The sequence below is a fragment of the Pristiophorus japonicus genome, chromosome 4 (assembly GCF_044704955.1).
Source record: "Pristiophorus japonicus isolate sPriJap1 chromosome 4, sPriJap1.hap1, whole genome shotgun sequence".
Taxonomy (NCBI): Eukaryota; Metazoa; Chordata; class Chondrichthyes; family Pristiophoridae; genus Pristiophorus; species Pristiophorus japonicus.
In genome coordinates this window covers 186,662,519-186,688,288 of record NC_091980.1, presented here as the reverse complement: position 1 = coordinate 186,688,288, position 25,770 = coordinate 186,662,519, and the positions used below count along the sequence as shown (strand labels likewise).

General features: G+C 45.2%; 1 protein-coding gene across 1 annotated transcript in view; it reads left to right on the top strand.

The window, feature by feature from the left end:
- The window catches only part of LOC139262269 (acyl-coenzyme A thioesterase 1-like), a 41,255-nt gene extending 23,812 nt beyond the window's left edge, over positions 1-17,443 (top strand). The window contains exons 2-3 of the mRNA XM_070877414.1: positions 592-794; positions 16,375-17,443. Of these exons, the coding sequence (XP_070733515.1) occupies positions 592-794; positions 16,375-16,944 (773 nt within the window). The 3' untranslated portion in view covers positions 16,945-17,443. The remainder of the gene's footprint in view (positions 1-591; positions 795-16,374) is intronic.
- The last annotated feature ends 8,327 nt before the right edge of the window (positions 17,444-25,770 follow it).

Sequence of the window (25,770 nt, the reverse complement as noted above, 5' to 3'; positions counted from 1 at the left end):
TTTTTTTTAATCCACCAGGATTGTCTTTTAGAAAAATTGGAATGCGCAAGGTCACAAGGGGCTAAAGAGCTTTATTTCCAAGTAATTACATTGGTTAAAGCAACTTATGCTTTGGTGGCCATGACTTCCGGCCCATGCTCTCCAAAACCCTCTGCTCTTTTAAGATCCTCCTTGGCCCACCCCTCATCTCTTTTCGATTGCTCCTCCGTGAAGTGCCATGGGACGTCTTTCTTAAGCCATTGTATAAATTCTACTAGTTGTAATAACCCCATTGAAAACTGATTTTGACTTTTGAGCTGAAATACCAATAGGCAATAATGTACTGTGCTTGAATACAGAAATGACCATACACCTGTGCTGTAACTATTAATCAACTGCATGTAACTACTATTTACATGCATATATCAGATAGGCAACAGTAAAACCTGAAGACTTCTTGGAATTAAAGCATTATCATCAATAGCTAGTTTTCTATGTACAGCAATCCTGGATTAAGTGACTCAGAAAAAGTATTTTCAACTATTTAGACTCAAAACAATCCAGCAGAGATTTCAACAAAAGAATAAACTTAAACTTGTTTCAATTTGACAGGAAGTGGTCCATTTCCAGGAGTGATTAATGTGTACACAATAGAAGGTGGATTGCTGGAGAACAGAGCCAGTCTCTTGGCAAACCATGGCTTTACTACACTGGCGTTGGCCTACCGTGATTATGATGACCTTCCAAATGATGTGATAAACTTCGACTTAGATTATTTTGAAGAAGCCGTGAATTTTTTGAGGCAGCATCCAAAGGTGAGTTACATCATCAAATAAACTATTTGCATGTAGTAGATTTTGCACTATGATGGAAAGTCCAATGGGCCTGCTCTTTATCTATGGCAATGATGTTTAATGATAAGCATTATGTCATGTAACGCACATGGATTATATATTTGCCAAATGACTGAAAATGATGCTAAATTTAAAGTTAAAAGAAAATAATTCTTGAAAGTTCCTCCATGTTGTTTAAAAGTTTCTCCAGAGTTTTAAAAGTTTCGCCAGAAGTTTTAAAAGTTTTCCCAAGTTGTTTAAAAGTTTCCCAAGTTGATTAAATGTTAAACTGAAAGTTAATAATAAGTTATTTCCTTTGGTATTGTTCCATGGGTGTTGCCAGCCCTCTGCAGCTGTACAAAGCCCTGGTTAGACCACACCTGGCGTACTGTGGGGACGTAGAGGCCCAATCGTCTCTGAAGGAGGGAGAAAAGCCAGCCGCTGTCGTGGAAGAGGAGGAGGCCCAAACGACGTCATGGAGGAGAGGCATAGCTGTTGCTGCTGGAGGGGATCGGTCGCCGCTGGGGAGAGGTCTGGACGCCACCAGGGGCCCGAAAGCTGGAGGCCACTGGGGGCCTGAACGCCTGGCCAGTGAGTGTGACCGGTTGGCTCTCCACAGTGACCGACAGTCTGCCCTGGCACCGGCCCCGGCGGGTGTAAGTGCTTCAGTGAGCAGACCATGAATGACCGTGGTAGGTCGGACTGCAGTTCCCCGTGGAAAAAAAAAAACAGGATCTAAAGAACAGGTGGTGGATGGAGAAAGCACAGGAGATACAACAACTGGCTGACAGCCATGATGTGCAAGGATTCTTCATCACAGTCAAGCCCACCTACGGTCCAAACTCCCAAGGCCCCACCTCACTGCTGGCCAAGAATGGGGAAACATTCATCAAGGACACCAAAGCAGTCAGGGCATACTGGAAGGAGCACTTCGAAGATCTCCTCAATCAAGACTCTGCCTTTGACTCGAGTGTTCTTGACTCCATCCCGCAGCATGCGACCCGCCACCACCTCAGTGAAACCCCAACATTGCAAGAGGTAGGAAAAGCCATAAGATAGCTCAAGAACAACAAGGCTATGGGAGCGGATGGAATCCCTGCTGAGGTGCTAAAATATGGTGGGGAGGCGCTGTTGGCATGGATACATGATCTCATCTCTCTCAATTGGAGGGAGGAGAGCAGGCCGGGAGATCTCAGAGATGCAGTGATCGTGACCATCTTTTAAAAAGGGGACAAGTCCGACTGCAGCAACTACAGAAGATTCTCTCTGCTATCAGCCACTGGGAAAGTTGTTGCTAGAGTTCTCCTTAACTGTCTTCTTCCTGTGGCCGAGGAGCTCCTCCCGGAGTCACAGTGCGGATTTTGTCCCCAGGCACAACGGACATGATCTTTGCAGCACGACAGCTGCAGGAAAAATGCAGGGAGCAGAGCCAGCCCTTATACATGGCCTTCTTCGACCTTACAAAGGCCTTTGACATTGTCAACCACGAGGATCTATGGAGCGTCCTCCTCCGTTTCTGATGCCCCCAAAAGTTCGTCAACATCCTTCCCCTGCTTCATGATGACATGCAGGCCGTGATCCTTATCTACAGATCCATTACAGACCCAATCCACGTCTGGACTGGGGTCAAACAGGGCTGCATCACCATTCCAACCCTCTTCTCAATCTTCCTCGCTGCCATGCTCCACCTCACTGTCAACAAGCTTCCCGCTGGAGTGGAACTAAATTACAGAACCAGTGAGAAGCTGTTTAACCTTCCCCGCCTCCAGGCCAGGTCCAAGACCACCCCAACCTCTGTTGTTGAGCTACAGTATGCGGACGACGCCTGCATCTGCGCACTTTCAGAGGCTGATCTCCAGGATATAGTCGACGTATTTACTGAGGCATACGAAAGCATTGGCCTTACGCTAAACATCCGTAAGACAAAGGTCCTCCACCAGCCTGTCCTCGCCGCACAGCACTGCCCCCCAGTCATCAAGATCCATGGCGCAGCCCTGGACAACGTGAACCATTTCCCATACCTCGGGAGCCTCTCATCAACAAAAGCAGACATTGATGACGAGATTCAACATCGCCTCCAGCGCGCCAGTGCAGCCTTCGGCCACCTGAGGAAAAGAATGTTCGAAGACCAAGCCCTCAAATCTACCACCAAGCTCATGGTCTACAGGGCTGTAGTAATACCCGCCCTCCTGTATGGCTCAGAGGAATGGACCATGTACAGTAGACACCTCAAGTCGCTGGAGAAATACCATCAAACATGCCTCCGCAAGATCCTACAAATCCCCTGGGAGGACAGATGCACCAACATTAGCGTCCTCGACCAGGCCAACATCCCCAGCATTGAAGCACTGACCACACTTGATCAGCTCCACTGGGCAGGCCATGTTATCCACATGCCAGACACGAGACTCCCAAAGCAAACGCTCAACTCGGAACTCCTTCATGGCAAACGAGCCAAGGGTGGACAGAGGAAAGTTACAAGGACACCCTCAAAACATCCCTGATTAAGTGCGGCATCCCCACCAACACCTGGGAGTCCCTGGCCAAAGTCCGCCCTAAGTGGAGGAAGTGCATTTGGGAGGGCGCTGAGCGCCTCGAGTCTCATTGCCGAGTGCATGCAGAAAACAAGCGCAGGCAGCAGAAGGAATGTGTGGCAAATCTGTCCCACCCTCCCTTACCTTCAATGACTGTCTGTCCCACCTGTGGCAGGGACTGTTGCTCTCATATTGGGCTGTTCAGCCACCTAAGGACTCATTCTAAAAGTGGAAGCAAGTCTTCCTTGATTCCGAAGGACTGCCTATGATGATGATGATGATATATTTGCCATTGCTTATGGACAGTATTATATATCTCTCTTTGTGTAACTATTTCTTTGCTTCTTCCCTACAATTTAATTATTTTCTCTCCCTGCCTCTCCCTCTATTTCAGTCTCTCTCCTCCTTCACTTCTCGTTTTAAAGCACTTGGGTCAGGCAGGTGTGTTGAGAAGCACTTGGAGAGTGCTGCCACTGGGTGAGTGAGCAGCCACTCACTGCGTTTCGTTCCCCTCCTGTAATGGCCAACCAAACACCACAAGTTGTGTTGGATCAGCCTGCTAAAGGGATCAGGTAAATGTGAAACATAGAAACATAGAAAGTAGCCGCAGGAATAGGCCATTCGGCCCTTCGAGCCTGCACCACTATTCAATATGATCATGGCTGATCATGCAACTTCAGTACCCATTCCTGCTTTCTCTCCATACCCCTTGATCGCCCTTTTGAATATATCTAACGAACTGGCCTCAACAACTTTCTGTGGTACACAATACTTAAGGTGTGGTCTCACCAAGGCCCTGTACAACTGCAGTAAGACCTCCCTGCTCCTATACTCAAATTCCCTCGCTATGAAGGCCAGCTTGCCATTTGCCTTCTTTACTGCCTGCCGTACCTGCATGCCTACCTTCAATGACTGATGTACCATGACACCCAGGTCTCATTGCACCTCCCCTTTTACTAATCTGTCATCATTCAGATAATAATCTATCTTCCTGTTTTTGCAACCAAAGTGGATAACTACGCACTTATCCACATTGTACTGCATCTGCCATGCATTTGCCCATTCACCTAACCTGTCCCAGTCCCCCTGCAGCCTCCTAGCATCCTCCTCGCAGCTCACACTGCCACCCAGCTTAGTGTCATCTACAAACTTGGAGATATTACACTCAATTCCTTCATCTAAATCATTAATGTATATTGTAAATAGCTGGTGTGCCAGCATTGAACCCTGTGGTACCCCACTAGTCACTGCCTGCCATTCTGAAAAAGACCCGTTTATTCCGACTCTTTGCTTCCTGTCTGCCAACTAGTTCTCTATCCATGTCAATACATTACCCCTAATAGCATGTGCCTTAATTTTGCACACTAGTCTCTTGCGTGGGACCTTGTCAAAAGCCTTTTGAAAGTCCAAATACACCACATCCACTGGTTCTCCCTGATCCACTCTACTAGTTACATCCTCAAACAATTCTAGAAGATTTGTCAAACATGATTTCCCTTTCGTAAATCCATGCTGATTTGGACCGATCCTGACACTTTCCAAATGCGCTGCTATTACATCTTTAATCATTGATTCCAACATTTTCCCCACCACCGATGTCAGGCTAACCGATCTATAATTCCCTGTTTTCTCTCTCCCTCCTTTTTTAAAAAGTGGGGTTACATTAGCTACCCTCCAATCCATAGGAACTGAACCAGAGTCCATGGAATGTTGGAAAATGACTACCAATGCGTCCACTATTTCTAGGGCCACTTCCTTAAGTACTCTGGGATGCAGACTATCAGGCCCTGGGGATTTATCAGCCTTCAGTCCCTTCAATTTCCCCAACATCATTTCCTGACTAATAAGGATTTTCCTCAATTCCTCCTTCTCGCTAGACTCTCGATCCCCTAGTATTTTCAGGAGGTTATTCGTGTCTTCCTTAGTGAAGATAGAACCAAAGTATTTATTGAATTGGTCTGCCATTTCCTTGTTCCCGATTATGAATTCCCCTGATTCTGACTGCAAGGGACCTACATTAGTCTTCACTAATCTCTTTCTCTTCACATATCTATAGAAGCTTTTGCAGTCAGTTTTTATGTTCCCTGCAAGCTTACTCTCATACTCTATTTTCCCCCTCCTAATTAAACGCCTTGTCCTCCTCTGCTGAATTCTAAATTTCTCCCAGTCCTCAGGTTTGCTGCTTTTTCTGGCCATTTTATATGCCTCTTCCTTGGATTTAAAACTTTCCCTAATTTCCCTTGTTAGCCACGGTTGAACCACCTTCCCTTTTTTATTCTTATGCCACACAGGGATGTAAAATGGTTGCAGTTCATCCATGTGATATTTAAATATCTACCATTGCCTATCCACCGTCAACCCTTTAAGTATCATTCTCCAGTCTATCCTCGCCAATTCATGTCTCATACCGTCGAAGTTTCCTTTCTTTAACTTCAGGACCCTAGTCTCTGAATTAACTGTGTCACTCTCCATCTTAATGAAGGATTCTATCATATTATGGTCACTCTTCCCCAAGGGGCCCCACACGACCAGATTGCTAATTAATCCTCTCTCGTTACACAAGACCCAGTCTAGGATGGCCTGCTCTCTTGTTGGTTCCTCGACATATTGGTCCAGAAAACCATCTCTTATACACTCCAGGAAATCCTCCTCCACAGTATTGCTACCAGTTTGGTTAGCCCAATCAATATGCAGATTAAAGTCACCCATGATAACTGCTGTACCCTTGTTGCACGCACCCCTAATTTCCTGTTTGATGTCATCCCCAACCTCCTTACTACTGTTTGGTGGTCTGTACACAATTCCCACCATTGTTTTCTGCCCTTTGGTGCTTCGCAGCTCTACCCATATAGATTCCACATCATCCACGCTAATGTCCTTCCTTACTATTGTGTTAATCTCCTCTTTAACCAGTAACACTACCCCACCTCCTTTTCCTTCCTGAATATTGAATCCTCCTGGCTGTTGAGTTCCCAGCCTTGGTTACCTTGGAGCCATGTCTCCGTAATCCCAATTACATTATATCCGTTAACAGCTATCTGACCAGTCAATTCATCCACCTTATTTCGAATGTTCCTCGCATTAAGACTCAGAGCCTTCAAGCTTGTTTTTTTAACACTCTTTGTCTTTTTAAAATTATGTTGTAATGTGGCCCTTTTTGATTTTTGCCCTTGATTTCTCTACCCTCCACTCTTGTTTTTCTCCTTCCTACCTTTTGCTTCTGCCCCCTTTTTACTTCGCTCTGCCTCCCTGGATAGACTCCCATCCCTCTGCCTTGTTAGTTTAAACTCTCCCCAACAGCACTAGCAAACACTCCGCCTAGGACATTGGTTCCGGTCCTGCCCAGGTGCAGACCATCCGCTTTGTACTGGTCCCACCTCCCCCAGAACCGGTTCCAATGTCCCAGGAATTTGAATCCCTCCCCCTTGCACCATTCCTCAAGGTACGTATTTAGCTGAGTATCCTGCAATTCCTACTCTGACTAGCACGTGGCACTGGTAGCATTCCTGAGATTACTACCTTTGAGGTCCTACTTTTATATTTAACTCCTAGCTCCCTAAATTCAGCTTGAAGGACCTCATCCCATTTTTTACCTATGTGTACCACGACAGGTGGTTGTTCACCCTCCCCCTCCAGAATGCGTTGCAGCCGCTCCGAGACATCTTTGACCCTTGCACCAGGGAGGCAACATACCATCCTGGAGTCTTGCTTGCAGTCGCAGAAAGGCCTATCTATTCCCCTTACAATAGAATCCCTTATCACTATAGCTCTCCCACTCTTTTTCCTGCCCTCCTGTGCAGCAGAGCAACCCATGGTGCCATGGGCATGGCTGCTGCTGCCTTCCCCTGATGAGTCATCTCCCCCAACAGTATCCAAGGTGATGTATCTGTTTTGGAGGAAGATGCCCGCAGGGGACCCCTGCACAACCTTCCTTCCATTGCTCTTCCTGATGGTCACCCATTCCCTATCTACCTGTGTAACCTTTACCTGCGGTGTGACCAACTCACTGAACGTGCTATTCACGACATCCTCAGCATCACGGATGCTCCAGAGTGAATCCATGCGCAACTCCAGTGCTGCAATGCGGTCTGTCAGGAGCTGTAGCTGATACACTTCCTGCACATGTAGTCGTCAGGGAAACTGGAAGTGTCCCTGACTTCCCACATAACACAGGAGGAGCATGACACGGGTCTGGGCTCTCCTGCCATGACTTAATCCTTAAATTAATTAATTTGGCAACAATGCCAAAGGTTTCTTACTGCTGAGAACAAGAAAAAAGATAAAGAAAAAGAAAACTACTCATCACTCAACCAATGAACTGCGTATTTATTATTTCAATGTGTCAAGGTGGATAGAGAAATGGATAATTCACTGTGTTATACTGTTTGTTCATCTATCTTATGTAAATAAATTTACGTGCCGGCATGCGATGCATTTCAGTAGATTTTGTACAGAGTAAGGGTTCTCTGTTATGATCCTTGGGTCTCTCTATCATTTAGCCAGATACTGAGCAAGGAAAAGGTGAGGCAACGATCCAGAAAATACAGGGTCCCCAGCTGCTGGTTTTGGTTGGTGGTTCATTCTTTTAGTTAATCTATTGGAACTCTAGGGATTTGTTAAAAGTCACCATTCGGAATACATATTTGTGTATCTCAGGTCTCCTAGTCTTCATGTTGCTAGCTGCTGTGCTATAATTCTTGCATTTAGGAGCACTATCTTTCAAGTAAGATGTTTTCATGGAGGAAGGAAAAATCCAAACACAGGCGACATTTTCATTGCAGTGCATCATATACAAATGATGTGTATATTGGCTGTTGTGTCTTTGTTTTTAAGTAAATGAAGAAAAGCTTGGCAACCAGTTTTTAACGAAATAGCAATCATTTTCATCCAGCACTTGTTTCCATACAAAAGTATTTTTGAATTTCATTCTCTTGAGCAAGGTATTATAATGGATTAATTCTAAAAAATAAAATTTTGAACATCAAGTCAGTTAATAGATCAATACATAGAAACAGCAGTCGCTTAATTAGCTTCTTCAAAATATGTGAAAAGAAAATCTGAATATTGTGTCCATTGGCGCACTAACTCAGTGCACTGCTCAGTGGTAAAATATGAGCAAAGCTACTGAACGGACTGATTTGGAGAATGTGATCCACAAAATATTGAAATAAATCCACAAATCTTGTGTATTTAAAAATGAATTTGACTTATTTAGTTACTGTTAAGTTCATAATAAAGTGATGTAACTGAGTAATGTAGACGTGAGTAAGTGTGACTTTAGTTCCTTTATTCGAACTCCAGAGTGCTGGTACAGCATGGGAGGCCTACTTATATACAGTGCTCCCAAGGGATGCTGGGATCCCTTGGGACTCCAACAGGTATGCCCTCTGGTGGCGGTATAATACTGGTTACATAACATCACTCCCTCCCAAAGTCAATAGTACACTTATTTACAGGGTGTGACGATCTGGGGCCTTTCTCTCCCTAGTCAATCATCTCGGTACAAATGCAGGCATAGGTGAGTTGGTTGGTTCTTCGCTGGGCTGCTGTGCAGCTGGCCTTGCTGGGCTGCTGGGGATGATGTAAGGGGTTCTGGGGAGTGTTGTGCCTTGGGTGTCTCTCTCTGGGCTTCTGCCCTCACAGTTTATGCCTGGCCTGTGAGGTACCCTGAGTGCTGCAAAAGCACTCCTGGAGAGACTGTGTCCACAGCTTATGAAGGGGGTTTTGAGACTCGTGCATCCCCACAGCTTATGACTAGCCTGTGAGGCACCTTTGAGTGTCAAACACTCCTAACCCCTTCTTCCCTAGCCTGTGGCACACAGTTGAGCGTTTTCGAGGCGCTCCTGGCTTCCCTTACACTGTTCTGACACAAGACTCACGATCAGGAGATGTAATACAACAGAACTGAAATGAGGCGATTCCAAGAGGAACTTTAAGCTTCCAATTTATTCGACAAGGTGTATCTCAACAAACAGCAATACACCAACAAAGCAATCCCCCTAAATCCCACTAAACAGACACAACGAAAAATTTTACACAAGTTTAACAGCAGTGCAATGCCCAACCTCCCACCTTCCTGACCTAACTGAGTTGGGAGTTCTGGGGACCAGAGATTATACTCACCACAGCCTTTACAGTCTTTCCAGGTCAAAACGTGGTTTCGGGGTTCTCTTTTTGCTATCTTAAGGATCTTGAAGTTACTTTTTCGGTTGTGATTTTCTTGGAAACTTGGTTGTTGTTGCGTCTTGTTGTTGCTGTGGATCTACCTGAGTCCAGCTCTCAGGGGAAGATCTTTGTGGAAAAAGGAAAAGGTTCAGTCTCCAGTAGCGAAAGATGGCTAAACTGATGCCGTCTCAGGATGGAGGTTTGCTTCTTCTGTCTTCGGTGTCTTCGGACACTGGTCTTCGTTCTGTGTCGAAAGGCTGACTGCTTGCTGGAACACGAGAACAGAACAACTTGTCGGGGCAGAAACCCCTTCTTATATCCAGTTATCCGGCCAGACTTTCATGCTGAAATAAATCTTTCCCATTGGTGGGCTTGTGATTTTTGAAAAATGCAGTAGTGTTGGATTTTGGGGGGGGTTTTCCACTGGCCATCCCTGATGTTAACCTAATCAAGGGTTGAGTAGGTGTTAATTGGGTTGGCAGGGTGTGGGCCTCCTGTAGCCATTGTGTAGGCCCTCGGTTTGTTTTGGGTTCCCTAGTTTTCTTAAGGCCTGCATAATATCCCTCCATAGTGTAAACATGGGGGAGTCAATAGCCCGGTATCGGTGATGAGTCAGTCCCGAGTTTTTGAGCAAGGGCACTCCCATTGGCTTGGAGTCCCTTGCTTCGGGCTGACTCTGTCCTACCATTGGCCCTCCGGTGTCCTCCCCCGTCCAATCACTGCCCTGCCAAGGCCACACCGTCTCGGTTTCAATCCACATCTGGTTCTGGGTTCCCTGTTCCTTCCAGAATACTGCCTGCTGCAGCACAGACAGATCCCACAGCTCTTTTCCTTCTGGGTAAAATGAGGGGTTTTCGTCCTCCCCTACAATGGTGAGTTCAGCTTCGTGGTTAACCGTGATGTCGGTTGCCACTTGTGTGTGTGTCGGAGGGTCGAAGTTGCTGGTGTCCTCTTCCAGTTGCTCGTGGCTGTCTGTGAATCGCAGTTTGGTTTGGTCCAAATGCTTTCTGCAAGTTAATCCATTTGCGAGTTTGACCTGAAACACCCTGCTCCCTTCTTTAGGTATGACAGTGCCAGCAAGCCATTTGGGACCATGTCCATAGTTGAGTACAAATACAGGGTCATTGACTTCAATATCGCGTGACAAATTTGCGCAATCAAGGTACATGCTTTGTTGATGCCGCCAGTCCTCGACGTGATCATGGAGATCAGGGTGGACAAGAGAGAGCCTTGTTTTGCACGCCCTTTTCATGAGCAGCTCAGCTGGGGGAACCCCGGTGAGCGAGTGGGGTCTGGTGCGGTAGCTGAACAGGATTGGGACAGGCGGGTCTGCAGGGAGCCTTCCGACATACGTTTCAAGTATGCTTGTTGGTTTGGACTGCCCGTTCTGCCTGGCCGTTGGATGCGGGCTTGAACAGGGCAGATGCGACGTGCTTGGTCCTATTGCGGGTCATGAATTCTTTGAATTCAGCACTGGTGAAGCACGGCCTATTGTCGCTGACAAGGACATCAGGCAGGCCATGCGTGGCAAACATGGCTCATAGGCTTTCGATGGTGGCAGTGGACGTGCTTACAGACATTATTACACACTCAATCCCTTTTGAATAAGCATCCACAACAACCAAAAGCATTTTGCCCAGAAACGGGCCAGCAAAGTCAACGTGGATCCTAGACTGCGGTTTGGAGGGCCATGACCATAAACTTAGTGGTGCCTCCTTGAGTGCATTGCTCAGTTGAGAGCTAGTGTTGCATTGGCGCATGCAAGACTCCAAATCTGAGTCAGTGCCGGGCCACCACACATGGGATCTGGCTATGGCTTTCATCATTACTATGCCTGGGTGGGTACTTGTAGATTACGTATGAACATTTCCCTGCCTTTCTTAGGCAAAACCACACGATTACCCCACAAAAGACAGTCCACCTGTATGGACATTTCATCTTTGCGCCGCTGGAACGGCTTAATCTCTTCATGTATCTCGGCTGGGACACTGAACCAGCTCCCATGGTGGACACAGTTTTTTTACAAGGGACAGTAAAGGATCCTTGCTGGTCCAGGTCCTGATCTGGCGGGCCGTAACGGGTGACATTTCGTTTTCAAATGCATCCATCACCAAGAGCAAGTCTGCAGGCTGTGCCATTTCCACCCCGGTGGTGGGCAATGGTAGCCGACTGAGAGCATCAGCGCAGTTCTCTGTGCCTGGTCTGTGGCAGCTTACACAGTTATATGCAGACAGCGTGAACGCCCATCTTTGGATGCGAGCAGAAGCATTGGTATTAATCCCTTTGCTCTCTGAGAATAGCGATATGAGCGGCTTATGGTCAGTTTCTAACTCAAACTTAAGACCAAACAGATACTGGTGCATTTTTTTTAAACCCGTAAACGCATGCCAGAGCTTCTTTTTCAATCATGCTGTTTGTCTTTTCTGCCTTTGACAAACTCCTGGATGCATAGGCGACCGGTTGCAATGTTCCTGATTCGTTTGCTTGTTGTAACACACACCCGGCCCCATACGAAGACGCATCGCAAGCTAGCACTAAGCGTTTACATGGGTCATACAGGACAAGCAGTTTGTTGGAACATAACAGATTTCTGGCTTTCTCAAAGGCAGCCTCTTGTGATTTCCCCCATACCCAGTCATCACCCTTGCGTAGCAACACATGTAGGGGTTCTAGCAAGGTGCTTAACCCGAGTAGGAAATAAAAAAAATAATTGAGGAGTCCCAGGAACAACCGCAGCTCCGTCACGTTCTGTCGTCTCGGCGCTTTCTTGATGGCCGTCGCCTTGGCGTCAGTGGGTTTCTCCAGGATATCAACAGTTCTCTGCATTTTCACGTGGTGTTCGTTATCTCGTCGCCAATTGTTAAGTTCATAATAAAGTGACGTAACTGAGTACTGTAGACGTGAGTAAGTGTGACTTTAGTTCCTTTATTCTAACTCCAGAGTGCTGGTACGGCATGGGAGGCCTACTTATATACAGTGCTCCCAAGGGATGCTGGGATCCCTTGGGACTCCAACAGGTACGCCCTCTGGTGGCGGTATAATACTGGTTACATAGGGTTGCATACATAACAGTTACCATAAAATAATGAATGAGTCTTTTTCTCTCATGACAATTTATTTAGGGTGTCTGAGAGATTAATAGAGGTAAAATTCACAACAGTGAATCAAGAATGGTATCAGCAAAGACCTGGGAGAAGGTCAGCTCCTGTCCACTTGATAACAAACAAACCAGAAGGCCGAACTCCTAAATTAGGAGATAAAGGCCTAAAAATTCGAGCTCACCCAAAATGCAGGGATCAATCTCCCCCACCTGAATGGATAGGCCCAAGACCCCAGGGCTCATTATCATCGAGCCGGTGAGCTGCGGAAATTTGACAGACATCCCCAGGGCAGGCCACCGGGGAAGTGGACTTGGAGGTCAGGCTGCTGCAACGCCAGTAGTGACCCTTGGTTAAATCTTTAAAAGGGACCAGGAAACTAAGGTGATCAGGATGGGTGGTAGCAATTGGGATGCGTGGGTAATAGTCAGGATTGGGGAGGGAAAATGACGGGATCGGGGAGGGGGGGGGCTCGTCGCGGTCACGATTGGTGGAGGTAAGAAGTGTCGATTGGGGGAAATGGGTGGCCGGCAGTGGTCCACATGATTTTAATGTGGGGTCAGGAGAAGCACTGAACAATAACAACAACAGCTTGTACTTATATAGCGCCTTTAAAGAAGTAAAACATCAAAATTAGGGCAGACTTGGTCAAAGAGGTAGGTTTTAAGGAGCGTCTTAAAAGGAGGAAAGAGAGGTAGAGAGGCGGAAATGTTTAGGAAGGGAATTCCAGAGCTTAGGGCCTAGGCAACAGAAGGCATGGCTGCCAATGGTTGAGCAATTATAATCAGGGATGCTTAAGAGGGCAGAATTAGAAGAACGCAGATATCTCTGGGTGGTTGTGGAGTTGGAGGAGATTACAGAGATGGCGGGGGTGGGGAGGGGGGGCGGGGGGAGGAAGACCATGAAGGGATTTGAAAACAAGAATGAGAATTTTAAAATTGAGACACTGCTTAATCAGGAGCCAATGTAGGTCCACGAGCACAGGGATGATGGGTGAACGGGACTTGGTGCTAGTTAGGACGCGGGCAGCTGAGTTTTGGATGACCTCAAGCTTACGTAGGGTAGAACATGGAAGGTCAGCCAGGAGTGCATTAGAATAGTAAGTTTAGAGGTAACAAAGGCATGGATGAGGGTCTCAGTAGCAGATGAGCTGAGGCAAGGGTGGAGACGGGTGATAGAAACATAGAAACATAGAAAATAGGTGCAGGAGCAGGCCATTCAGCCCTTCTAGCCTGCACCGCCATTCAATGAGTTCATGGCTGAACATGAAACTTCAGTACCCCCTTCCTGCTTTCTCGCCATAACCCTTGATCCCCCGAGTAGTAAGGACTTCATCTAACTCCCTTTTGAATATATTTAGTGAATTGGCCTCAACTACTTTCTGTGGTAGAGAATTCCACAGGTTCACCACTCTCTGGGTGAAGAAGTTTCTCCTTATCTCGGTCCTAAATGGCTTACCCCTTATCCTCAGACTGTGACCCCTGGTTCTGGACTTCCCCAACATTGGGAACATTCTTTCTGCATCTAACCTGTCTAAACCCGTCAGAATTTTAAACGTTTCTATGAGGTCCCCTCTCATTCTTCTGAACTCCAGTGAATACAAGCCCAGTTGATCCAATCTTTCTTGATAGGTCAGTCCCGCCATCCCGGGAATCAGTCTGGTGAACCTTCGCTGCACTCCCTCAATAGCAAGAATGTCCTTCCTCAAGTTAGGAGACCAAAACTGTACACAATACTCCAGGTGTGGCCTCACCAAGGCCCTGTACAACTGTAGCAACACCTCCCTGCCCCTGTATTCAAATCCCCTCGCTATGAAGGCCAACATGCCATTTGCTTTCTTAACCGCCTGCTGTACCTGCATGCTAACCTTCAATGACTGATGTACCATGACACCCAGGTCTCGTTGCACCTTCCCTTTTCCTAATCTGTCACCATTCAGATAATAGTCTGTCTCTCTGTTTTTACCACCAAAGTGGATAACCTCACATTTATCCACATTATACTTCATCTGCCATGCATTTGCCCACTCACCTAACCTATCCAAGTCACTCTGCAGCCTAATAGCATCCTCCTCGCAGCTCACACTGCCACCCAACTTAGTGTCATCCGCAAATTTGGAGATACTGCATTTAATCCCCTCGTCTAAATCATTAATGTACAATGTAAACAGCTGGGGCCCCAGCACAGAACCTTGCGGCACTCCACTAGTCACTGCCTGCCATTCTGAAAAGTACCCGTTTACTCCTACTCTTTGCTTCCTGTCTGACAACCAGTTCTCAATCCACGTCAGCACACTACCCCCAATCCCATGTGCTTTAACTTTGCACATTAATCTCTTGTGTGGGACCTTGTCGAAAGCCTTCTGAAAGTCCAAATATACCACATCAACTGGTTCTCCTTTGTCCACTTTACTGGAAACATCCTCAAAAAATTCCAGAAGATTTGTCAAGCATGATTTCCCTTTCACAAATCCATGCTGACTTGGACCTATCATGTCACCATTTTCCAGATGCACTGCTATGACATCCTTAATAATTGATTCCATCATTTTACCCACTACTGAGGTCAGGCTGACCGGTCTATAATTCCCTGTTTTCTCTCTCCCTCCTTTTTTAAAAAGTGGGGTTACATTGGCTACCCTCCACTCCATAGGAACTGATCCAGAGTCAATGGAATGTTGGAAAATGACTGTCAATGCATCTGCTATTTCCAAGGCCACCTCCTTAAGTACTCTAGGATGCAGTCCATCAGGCCCTGGGGATTTATCGGCCTTCAATCCCATCAATTTCCCCAACACAATTTCCCGACTAATAAAGATTTCCCTCAGTTTCCCCTCCTTACTAGACCCTCTGACCCCTTTTATATCCGGAAGGTTGTTTGTATCCTCCTTAGTGAATACCGAACCAAAGTACTTGTTCAATTGGTCTGCCATTTCTTTGTTCCCCGTTATGACTTCCCCTGATTCTGACTGCAGGGGACCTACGTTTGTCTTCACCAACCTTTTTCTCTTTACATACCTATAGAAACTTTTGCAATCCGCCTTAATGTTCCCTGCAAGCTTCTTCTCGTACTCCATTTTCCCTGCCCTAATCAAACCCTTTGTCCTCCTCTGCTGAGTTCTAAATTTCTCCCAAATTATGGAGATGGAAATAGACGGTCTTAGTTATGTCACAGCTATGTATTCGGAAGCTCATTTCAGGATCAAATATGACACCAGATTTGCAAACAGTGTGGTTCAGCCTCAGACAGATGCCAGGTCCTCCTGGCTCCACATTCAGGTAAGTATGTTTTAGACACTTACCTTGTTGGTTGCAGCTTGCAGCAGTCCCTTTAAAGACCGCCTATTAGGCTGCATGCAGACCTGGTTTTCCTGCAACCTAATATTGCAGATAGGGCTTCAAATGGGTGTTAGACCCGTTATTTGAATATACAAAGGACCTAACGCCTGTTCAGGTGTGGAACCTGGAAGTCTTTTTTTGCCTATACCAATATTGTGGGTGATGCACTTCCGGCTCATAATGAACATGCACTTTCTGCTGGCCATAGGAGGCCATTTCGTCCCCAAGAAATGGATACTGCACAGTCATATTTTGAGGCCATATTAACCTTAAAAATAGGAAGTATATAATGTGATTGCCTCTGACATGCGGTATTACAGAATCTTAACCCCTGTGGTTTATTTCCTCTTTCTGGTTCATGCTCTTATTGCCTAGAGCTATTTACATATTTGTTGCCATTAATGATTATTTCAAAAATGTCTTCCAGGTTAAAGGTCCTGGTGTTGGAGCAATGGGAATATCAAAAGGTGCAGATTTGGTTCTCTCGATGGCCTCCTTTCTACCGGATGTGGTAGCAGCTGTTGTTATCAATGGATGCATTACCAGTGCTGTATTTGGATTGTGTTTCAAAAATAAATTGCTTTCTACTGGTCTAGGTTATACTACAAGCCGAATACAAATTGCAGAATCAGGAGTTGCAGACATAGTTGAGATCATGAATGAAGTTAACAAGGGCAGTGTGATCCCAATAGAAAACACAGAGGGAACCATCCTGTTCATTGTCGGAGAAGATGATAAGAACTGGAAAAGCAAATACTATGCTGATGAGGCCATAAAAAGAATGAAAGAACATGGCAAAGATAAGTATGAGCTCCTCAGTTATCCAGGTGCTGGACATTATCTGGAGCCTCCATATTTCCCCTTTTGCTATGCCTCTTACCACTCTGTGATAGGTATGCATTCAATGTGGGGAGGGAATGCCAAGGCACACTCATTTGCTCAGGAACACTTGTGGCCAAAAGTTCAGGTATTTCTTCAAAACGCCCTAAACAAGTAGAGGGCAGCAAAGAACAAACTGAGAAACTGCTGTACAACCGTGGCATGCTGACACAATAACATTCATGTTACTATTTGAATAATATCTACCTTCTATGCTTTTCTATTTGCTTCACCTAAAATCAAGGGGTTTCTGAGCACCATTTTAATCTCAGCATGCCATTCAATTAGAGGCTTTTTTAGGGAAATTTTAAATAAGATCAATGGTTAATTTGTCTGGTTCGGTTTCAAAGTCACTTTACATCATAATGACTAATGGCTAAACTTCTAGTACTGGCTGAAAATTATGTCAGCTGTCTGTGAATCACGCCACCTTGTGGCAAAATTCAGACTATCCATTTCTTACTCTTTCATTTCTCCAACCAGCCAGATAATGATCTGATCACTAAACTTCTGCAAGAAGGGGCTGGAACAATACATATAATTTATTCTGTTGTCAGTTTAAAATTTGTTGTATTGGCAATAATACTTACATGCATTGCAATGATTGTAGAATTTAGATTATGTGATCTTCATGTTGAATGTGAAGGTTGATGTTATCTGCAGCTGTGCCATATTAAATGTGAAGGTTGATTTTATCATGTTGCTGACAATCACATGCAGTTGCATTGTATTATTCTATGACACTGATACGAAATAAATTAACTTTGCTTTGTGCATAAGATGCATCATCTCCAGTTCTTAATCTCGTAAGATTCGCTGGGAGCTATCTTATAATGTTGCAGTGCCCTTTAAAGAACTGCTAGCTGAGTCATTTTTATATGGAGGGGCATCGAACACATATACTGTGATTGGGGTGCTTCTGACAAACCATTCAGCATAATAATTAATTAAACATTCATAAGAACATAAGAATTAGGAGCAGCAGTAGGCCATTCGAGACTTCTCCACCATTCAATAAGATCATGGCTGGTGACCTGTGACAGGGACTGTGGTTCTCGTATTGGACTGTTCAGCCACCTAAGGACTTATTTTAAGAGTGGAAGCAAGTCTTCCTCGATTCCAAGGGACTGCCTATGATGGTTAACCTTCTACTTCAACTTCTATTTTCCCACAGTATCCCCACATTCTCTTAGTATCCAAAAATCTATTGATCTCTGTCTTGAATATACTCAACAACCGAGCATCCACAGCTCTCTGGGGTAGAGAATTCCAAAGACTTAGAACCCTTTAAGTGAAGAAATGTCTCCTCACCTCCATCCTAAATGACTGACTCCTTATTCTGAGACTGTGACCCCCAGTTCTAGATTCCCCAGCCAGGAGAACATTCTCCTATAGTCTACTCTGTCAAGCCACTTAAAGATTTTAGATGTTTCAATGAGATCACCGCTCATTCTTCTAAACTCTAGGGAATATAGGCCTAGCCTACTCAAATGTCACAGTGAAGCTACTATGGGTGGTCTAGTACTGCTTTCTTTGGAAAGTGGAGCCTCCACCAGCACTACTCCTGCCAAAGTAAGGTCATTTCTCCTGTCTCCATATTAGAGGATGTATGGGAACTGGCCGAGAGCATGGGGCTTCTCTTGGGCGACGTGACTTGTCTGCTGTACTATTCTATTCCTCCAAACATGGTAATTTGGAGGATTCCCACTGAGAAACCAATTGGAGCTGGGGAAAAATAAACTATAATCCATGATAACTGCCACAATGGCTCATGAAAATCTAAGTGCCAACGGGATTTTTAAAAAGTTTCCAAAAATGGGCCATAAATGGTCTAAAACCACTTCAAAATCTTACCCTTAAAATGAACTCCCACTTGAGAAATCTACTTCTAGTAACCCTGGTGTTTCCTGAGCATGTGTTAGATTTGGCAGCCTGCATTCCCAACGGCCACAGAATGGAGCACCGGCCTTCGATGCCCCTTTGTAATAAGCATCCAACCCCTGTAGGTGCCTCCAATGTGTACTCCCGATCTGGCTGGAAAGTTAAACTGGGTTGAAATTAGGATTGACCATCGCCTCATTTAGCAGTCTACTAAATCCCCTCTGCACTCAAAAACTGGCAGAGACTGACAGCAGACACTGAAATCAACACTACCCTTTTTTCTGTCCTATTGCTGGGTCCGCTTCATTGATGAGTTACAGTTTAGAATTATTTAAATTTACATCTTAATGGATCCCCTCCTGAACTTCCATTCTCCATATTAAGTTTTGGAGAGAAAGGGTAAAGAGCACTTTGTAACACATTTAAACAAAAATAAAATAAATGAAAAAGAAAAATCTAACTGCGAACCCACACGTATTCTATGCAAGGTTTCTTATTGAGGATATGAGGATCCTATTTTCTTGTGATTGCCAAACCTCTAGGATTGTCCTGGAGTCTCCAGGAATTAAAGATTAAAGAAAATTGTGTTTTCTTTGAATACTTTTGTTTATTATAAAAATATTGGAGATGCGGGGAAAGGGCTGTTTGACTGGGCAAGACCATTGGAGGCAGGTGGTCACACGATGAAGCCTTCAGGAATACGTCTAGCCAGAGCTGGCAATCCTATATTTTCTGCTCAGAATAAGCAGATCGGTGAATTTCATTTTAAAGCTCCTTAAAGTATCACTCAGATGTTTAAATGTGACCCTTTCGCCAATTTTCCATTTCTGCCCTCACTCAGAACCTCCTCACATTCATGCAAGCAAGCCCAGAAATTCAGTGGAGTAGCAATTTTAATTTGTGTACCAGCATCCATTGTTGCTATATGTTGATAACCAAAGCACTGCACCAGCATGGTACCCGAATTATTTTTAAACTTCAGCCAGTATCATAGGCAAGATAAGTAAAGCGAGCTACCATATGCGGGTGTCAGGTAACTACAGGAGAGCAGGAGTAGATGAGAGACAAAGGTTGGTAGGATTCAGGAGTGAATTTTATACACCTGTTCAATATGCCAGAACACATCTTTTGTTTTCTTCTTGATTTTCTACAAATGTTCTTTCTTGACCTTGCTCATCAACTGAACTGAATGACTCCGTGCTGGAGTGTGGTTTTACAGATGCAGGGCATCCTACAGCACCTCACCCAAATGGCCATTCATGTGTGAGCCCAGACAGTCAGCATCAGCAGGCCCCTGCAGGGAAAATCATAGCCGAGCCCAAACCTGCCCAAGCACTGTAGGGAATTTTAAATGCCCTTATTTAGTTAGATTCGACTAGCATAAATGATGGCGACAAGTTTACTCACTTTAGTAAACCAGAACAGCTTATTAAACACACACAGCATGCATAATACAAACTTGGACAGTAATGACTTGGTTAAACCACAGGCTTTATTTCCCGTACAACCAAGGACGATGGAATGCACTGATGTGGGATGCCCCTCTGGTCACCCTCTCTTCCTTGCAGTCGTCTCCTTCATGTGGCGAGGGGTCTGAAAGTTATCTTTCTTATACCCTTCTTCAATATACAATGGTCACATTCCTCATTGATGGCTGTCCGGGCTTCGCCTTGTGCAGTTGATGATTGAATTATCATGTTCCAACCTCATGATCTGGTCCTATCTTCTCTGTCCTTTGTGACCGTGTCTCTCAGACAGAAAGCATTAACTAGCGAACACATTTACAATAGTCAACTCCACAAGGCCATCAACAAATCAGGCATTAAAGACAGGGCCTTTTTGTAAAGCCATCAACAAGACTGGTCCTGGTGATTGTGTATTTGTGTTTTACAGACAGAAAGCATTAACTAACAAGCCCATTTATAATGGTGCAGGAAATAAAGCCATTAACAAGATTGGTCCTTGTGACTGTTGCTTCAGCGAAGATATTAACCCTTTATAAGCTATTATCATCATCATAGTCCCCCGAACGTGGATGATATGCTTCCACATGAGTTCCCAGATGTTTCAGTGAAGGACCCGATATTCCAGTCCTGAACTCCATTTGAAGGGGTGGAAGATGCCTGTGCGTGGATTTTTTTAATGTGTGGTGACCGTTGCACATCAGCCACCACACGGGCTTGACAGAGCTAGGCCTTTATCCAGTGGCAAGGATTAACCAGGATGACTGCAGACTTGCGCTGCTGCACGGACTTATTGCACATACATATCACTGTGTGAGCTGGCCAGTGCTGCCCTGGGCCCTCGGCTCTTCTGGGCTATTAATCCTTTACAAGTCTCAACCTTGAGGGAGAGATATCCTTGTCAACACCTCAATTTCTTTTACTCTAAGGGTAATATTTAAACAAAAGTTGAGAGGAAGATGGATGCGGCTTCATAGTGGTCGCAATTGCCAACTTGGTCTCTATTATGTCACAAATAAAGTAATGTAACTGAGTACTGCAGACATGAGTAGGTGTGATCTTAGTTTCTTTATTCTAAATCCAGATGGTACAGCATGGGAGGCCTGTTTATATACAGTGCTCCCAAGGGATGCTGGGATCCCTTGGGACTCCAACAGGTATGCCCTCTGGTGGCAGTATAATACTGATTACATAGGGTCGCATACATAACATCCTCTACTTTCCTGACTATAGCTTTCAAGCAACATATAATGATCATCAACGCCATTAGTACAAATATTTGCGAAACAACCAAAGTATGAAAGTGAATGCGGATCCATTGGAGATTTCTATATTCAGATGTGTCATCCCCTACTCCTGGAATTTCTTTAAGTACTCCCGCATTCTCCTGTTGTCGAGTATAATAATGATGCTGAGAGGCATTGACACGTGCCATTAATTTCTTCAGAACCTTTGGCATCTCCGGGATGTCATAACCGAATTTTGTGACATATTCGTGTAATTCTTGTTTCAATACATCCCTAACCTGTAGGTTTACCTCCGTGGGGGTTCTTACATTAATGAGGGTTTTAGTCCCTATTATAACTGTCTTGGTGACAAAGCAGTACGTTGCCGGGGTAACAGCACACCAGACCTTCCCATGGTGGTAATAGTTCTGCAAAGTTGTGAAGCAGTACCTTCCTTTTCCTATGTAAGCTATCTTTGTCCAAACATCCGAAGGGCTCATCACCTCCAAAGTACAACTCTTGCTATGTTGATTCCAGTCAAAAGCACATGTCATCGATGCATGATCGTATAAATCATATGGACATATATTTGCATCCTTGCTGTTGCTACATCCCTGCAGGTTTGGTTCCAACTAGGCCAAATATCCGAGCCTCATTACAGCCGAATCGTGTCCTCCCACCTTATTTTCAATTTCAGTTGCTCGGATGGGTACCAGTTCCTTTAACTCTATACTGTTTCATTAAAAGATCAGTTTTGCTACGGAATATTTATATCAGTGCCTTGAACAAAGTTGCATCACTCTCCTGAGCCATATTAACCCATTTCCTGTCGTACTGTTGTCAAATAGCTGGGCATGTCTGAGACCCGTTCTTCAGCACAACTTAACCATGCATGCTAGTTGCTTCATGTGCAATATCTCTGAGATCTCCCGGCATGCTCTCCTCCCTCCAGATGGGAGAGATGAATGATCAGCCATGATCTTGTTGAATGGTGGTGCAGGCTCGAAGGGCCGAATGGCCTACTCCTGCACCTAGTTTCTATGTTTCTATGTTTCCATGTATTCGCGCCAACAGTGCCTCTCTGCCATACTTCAGTGCCTCAGCGGGGATTCCATCCGCTCCCGTAGCCTTGTTGTTCTTAAGCTGTCTTATGGCTTTTTCTACCTCGTACAGTGTTGGCGTTTTACTGAGGTGGTCAGACAAAGGTCCTCCACCAGCCTGTCCTCACCGTACAGCACTGCCCCCCAGTCATCAAGATCCACGGCGTGGCCCTTGACAACATGGACCATTTCCCATACCTCGGGAGCCTCTTATCAACAAGGCAGACATTGATGACAAGATGCAACACCGCCTCCAGTGCGTCAGTGCAGCCTTCGGCTGCCTGAGGAAAAGAGTGTTCGAAGACCAGGCCCTCAAATCTGCCACCAAGCTCATGGTCTACAGGGCAGTAGTAATACCCACCCTCTTGTATGGCTCAGAGATGTGGACCATGTACAGTAGAGTCGCTGGAGAAAAAGCACCAACGATGGCTCCGCAAGATCCTACAAATCCCCTGGGAGGACAGACGCACCAACATTTGCGTCCTCGACCAGGCCAACATCCCCAGCATTGAAGCATTGACCACACTTGATCAGCTGCGCTGGGCAGGCCACATTGTCCGCATGCCAGACACGAGACTCCCAAAGCAAGCGCGCTACTCGGAACTCCTTCACGGCAAACGAGCCAAAGGTGGGCAGAGGAAACGTTACAAGGACACCCTCAAAGCCTCCCTGATAAAGTGCAACATCCCCACCGACACCTGGGAGTCCATGGCCATAGACCACTCTAAGTGAAGGAAGTGCATCCGACAGGGCGCTGAGCACCTCACGTCTCATCGCCGAGAGCAGAAATCAAGCGCAGGCAGCGGAAAGAGCGTGCGGCAAATCTGTCCCACCCTCCTATACCCTCAATGATTATCTGTCCCACCTGTGACAGGGACTGTGGCTCTGGTATTGGACTGTTCAGCCACCTAAGGACTCATTTCAAGAGTGGAAGCAAGTCTTCCTCGATTCCGAGGGACTGCCTATGATGATGTGCAACAGATCACGTCTGCACCCTTATATCTCAAAATCATGCCATCCGAGTCTGGTACAAGTTATTCCTGGACTTTTCAGTTATCTTATGAAAAGATTGGTGGTCTTCTTCTCATCTTTCCCTGCATTGTCCCAACGCTTCCCGGCGGCTCTCTCCTCCCACCCGCTCCAGGCCACGTCGAAAGTGGACCTGGGCGGTTTGACCAGAGGAATGTCAGCGGTAGTCAGCGGTAAGTTCTTCAATTTTGGGCCCAGGGAGTGGTACTGCAAGTGGAGAAGGTCTTGGGCTAGACTTTCCACTTCATATCGCCCATCTATGGCCCATATATGGCCCAAAATGGACCTCTATCGCCCATTTTAAGCAAAAAGTGGAAACTAGGCCCAAAATATCGCCCGAAAAACAGGTGCCTAAGTTTCCACTTTGATCGCCGAGAAGATCGCCGAAATTATAGCCCACACAAGGCCCATCCCAAGTTTCAGCACCTAGCATGCACTTCGCTGGGCCGATGCAAGGCCCAAAAGAGTGCTGAGAAATAGTTGCTTTTTCTGGGCCTAAGAGAAGGAAAATGGGCACTACGGACACCGTTTTGACTTCAAAGGAAGGGTGGAGGATTAGTTGTGAGTTATTTAGAGAGTTCATTTGAAGATTGTACTCAAAATTGGAATATTGGAACAGGGAATAAAAAGAGGTATTATCCAGTTATTTTTGGAAAAAAGCTTTTATATATTTTGTAAATAGCTTTTACATAGTCAAGTTATTTACTGATATTATTGGGGCCTATCAAACTGACTGGTATACATTGTAGAGAGTACAGAGAGTGCAGAGTACAGTGATTAGATATTGTTGAGAGATTATTAAAATTAGACATCAGCACACTACACACTGCTGCATTTGACAGGTGACTGAAGCTCTTTACGCTTGTGGAGGGACTTCATAAGCTTCACAATTACCAGGGAGGCAAAGACCGAGAGTACTTTCAGTTTCTCGAGAATAGCAGACTTCCCCAAGGTGCAGGGAGCAATAGACTGTATGCACATTGCCCTCAAAAGCACCCTTAAAGAACACAGAGGTTTTTCGTAATAGAGAACTGGCTCCAGTTGGCAGAGAATCCCGCGAAACCCTGGATAAGGCCGCGACCAACCACGACTGTCTCCCTGCACAGGGATAATAAGCTCTCAGTCTGGCCCTCCATGGTAGGCGATTGCTCACCCTACTGACCGGACCTCGGTGGGGTCGGCATTTGCAAAATTACACACCTTGGCATCGCCACCTGCACACTGCTTGGTCCCGGTTCCTCTTCCATCTCAATTGAAATGACCGCACATTGCCCCCCCCCCCCACAAAAACAATCTCATTCTCCTCCTCCTCCTCCTCCTCCTCCTGCTTCGGTTCAAATTGAGTAATGGATTGAGTAGTAACATCCTCCACCTCCGTCTCTTCCTCCTGCGAGCTGTTAGAAGGATTGATATTTGTGGATATCTCCGCTAAATCACATGGCTCAACGGACACTTGATCTTAGAAAGATGAATGAAATTTCTAAACAACTTGCATATCAATATTTCAATATCAATATCAATATCAATATTTCAATAACTCAGAACATTGCAATACTTTTCAAAACCCCATAGGCACAAGGGTTCACCAGGGGTAACATGGCCTCATTCGTAGATCAAGAGTACATCAAAATTATTGAATTATAATTGCATAACATTACATGCGTAACTATGATATTTTTAGTATGTATTTAGTCATGTTTGACACATTGCACAGTTCCCATTACTCACGAGACTCAAGGGTGGGCTCGGCCACGCCACGGGTCGTGACCAAACGGTTTTCAGGCCCCACCAAGACCACCGCAAGCTCCTCATATTGTGTTAGCATGTGGACCGTTGCGGAGCCGCCGCCCGTCCTCCTTTGCTCCGCTCGGTTGATAGTTATCTTCTTCTGTAAATGATAAAATAACATTGCACGGCATAAGCTAATAGACTTGACAATAAACATTTAAGACTGACAGATTTAAATGTTCAATTATTAATTAACATTGTAGTGCTAATGAATAATTTTTAATACTATAAGAGTCAACTTAGTGTTAGGGTGAATAAATTTATTTATAATTTAATTATTTTATATTATAAATAAATGACATTGAAGATTCTAATTACAATTTATAAACATCAAGTAAATAATACATATGTATGATTTTAAATATGATTTTTAAATATGTTTTAAATATAGAATATAAAATGCAACTTACTCTGGCTGCTGTCAGCAGGCTGGCCCATCTCTTGCAGCACTGGGTCA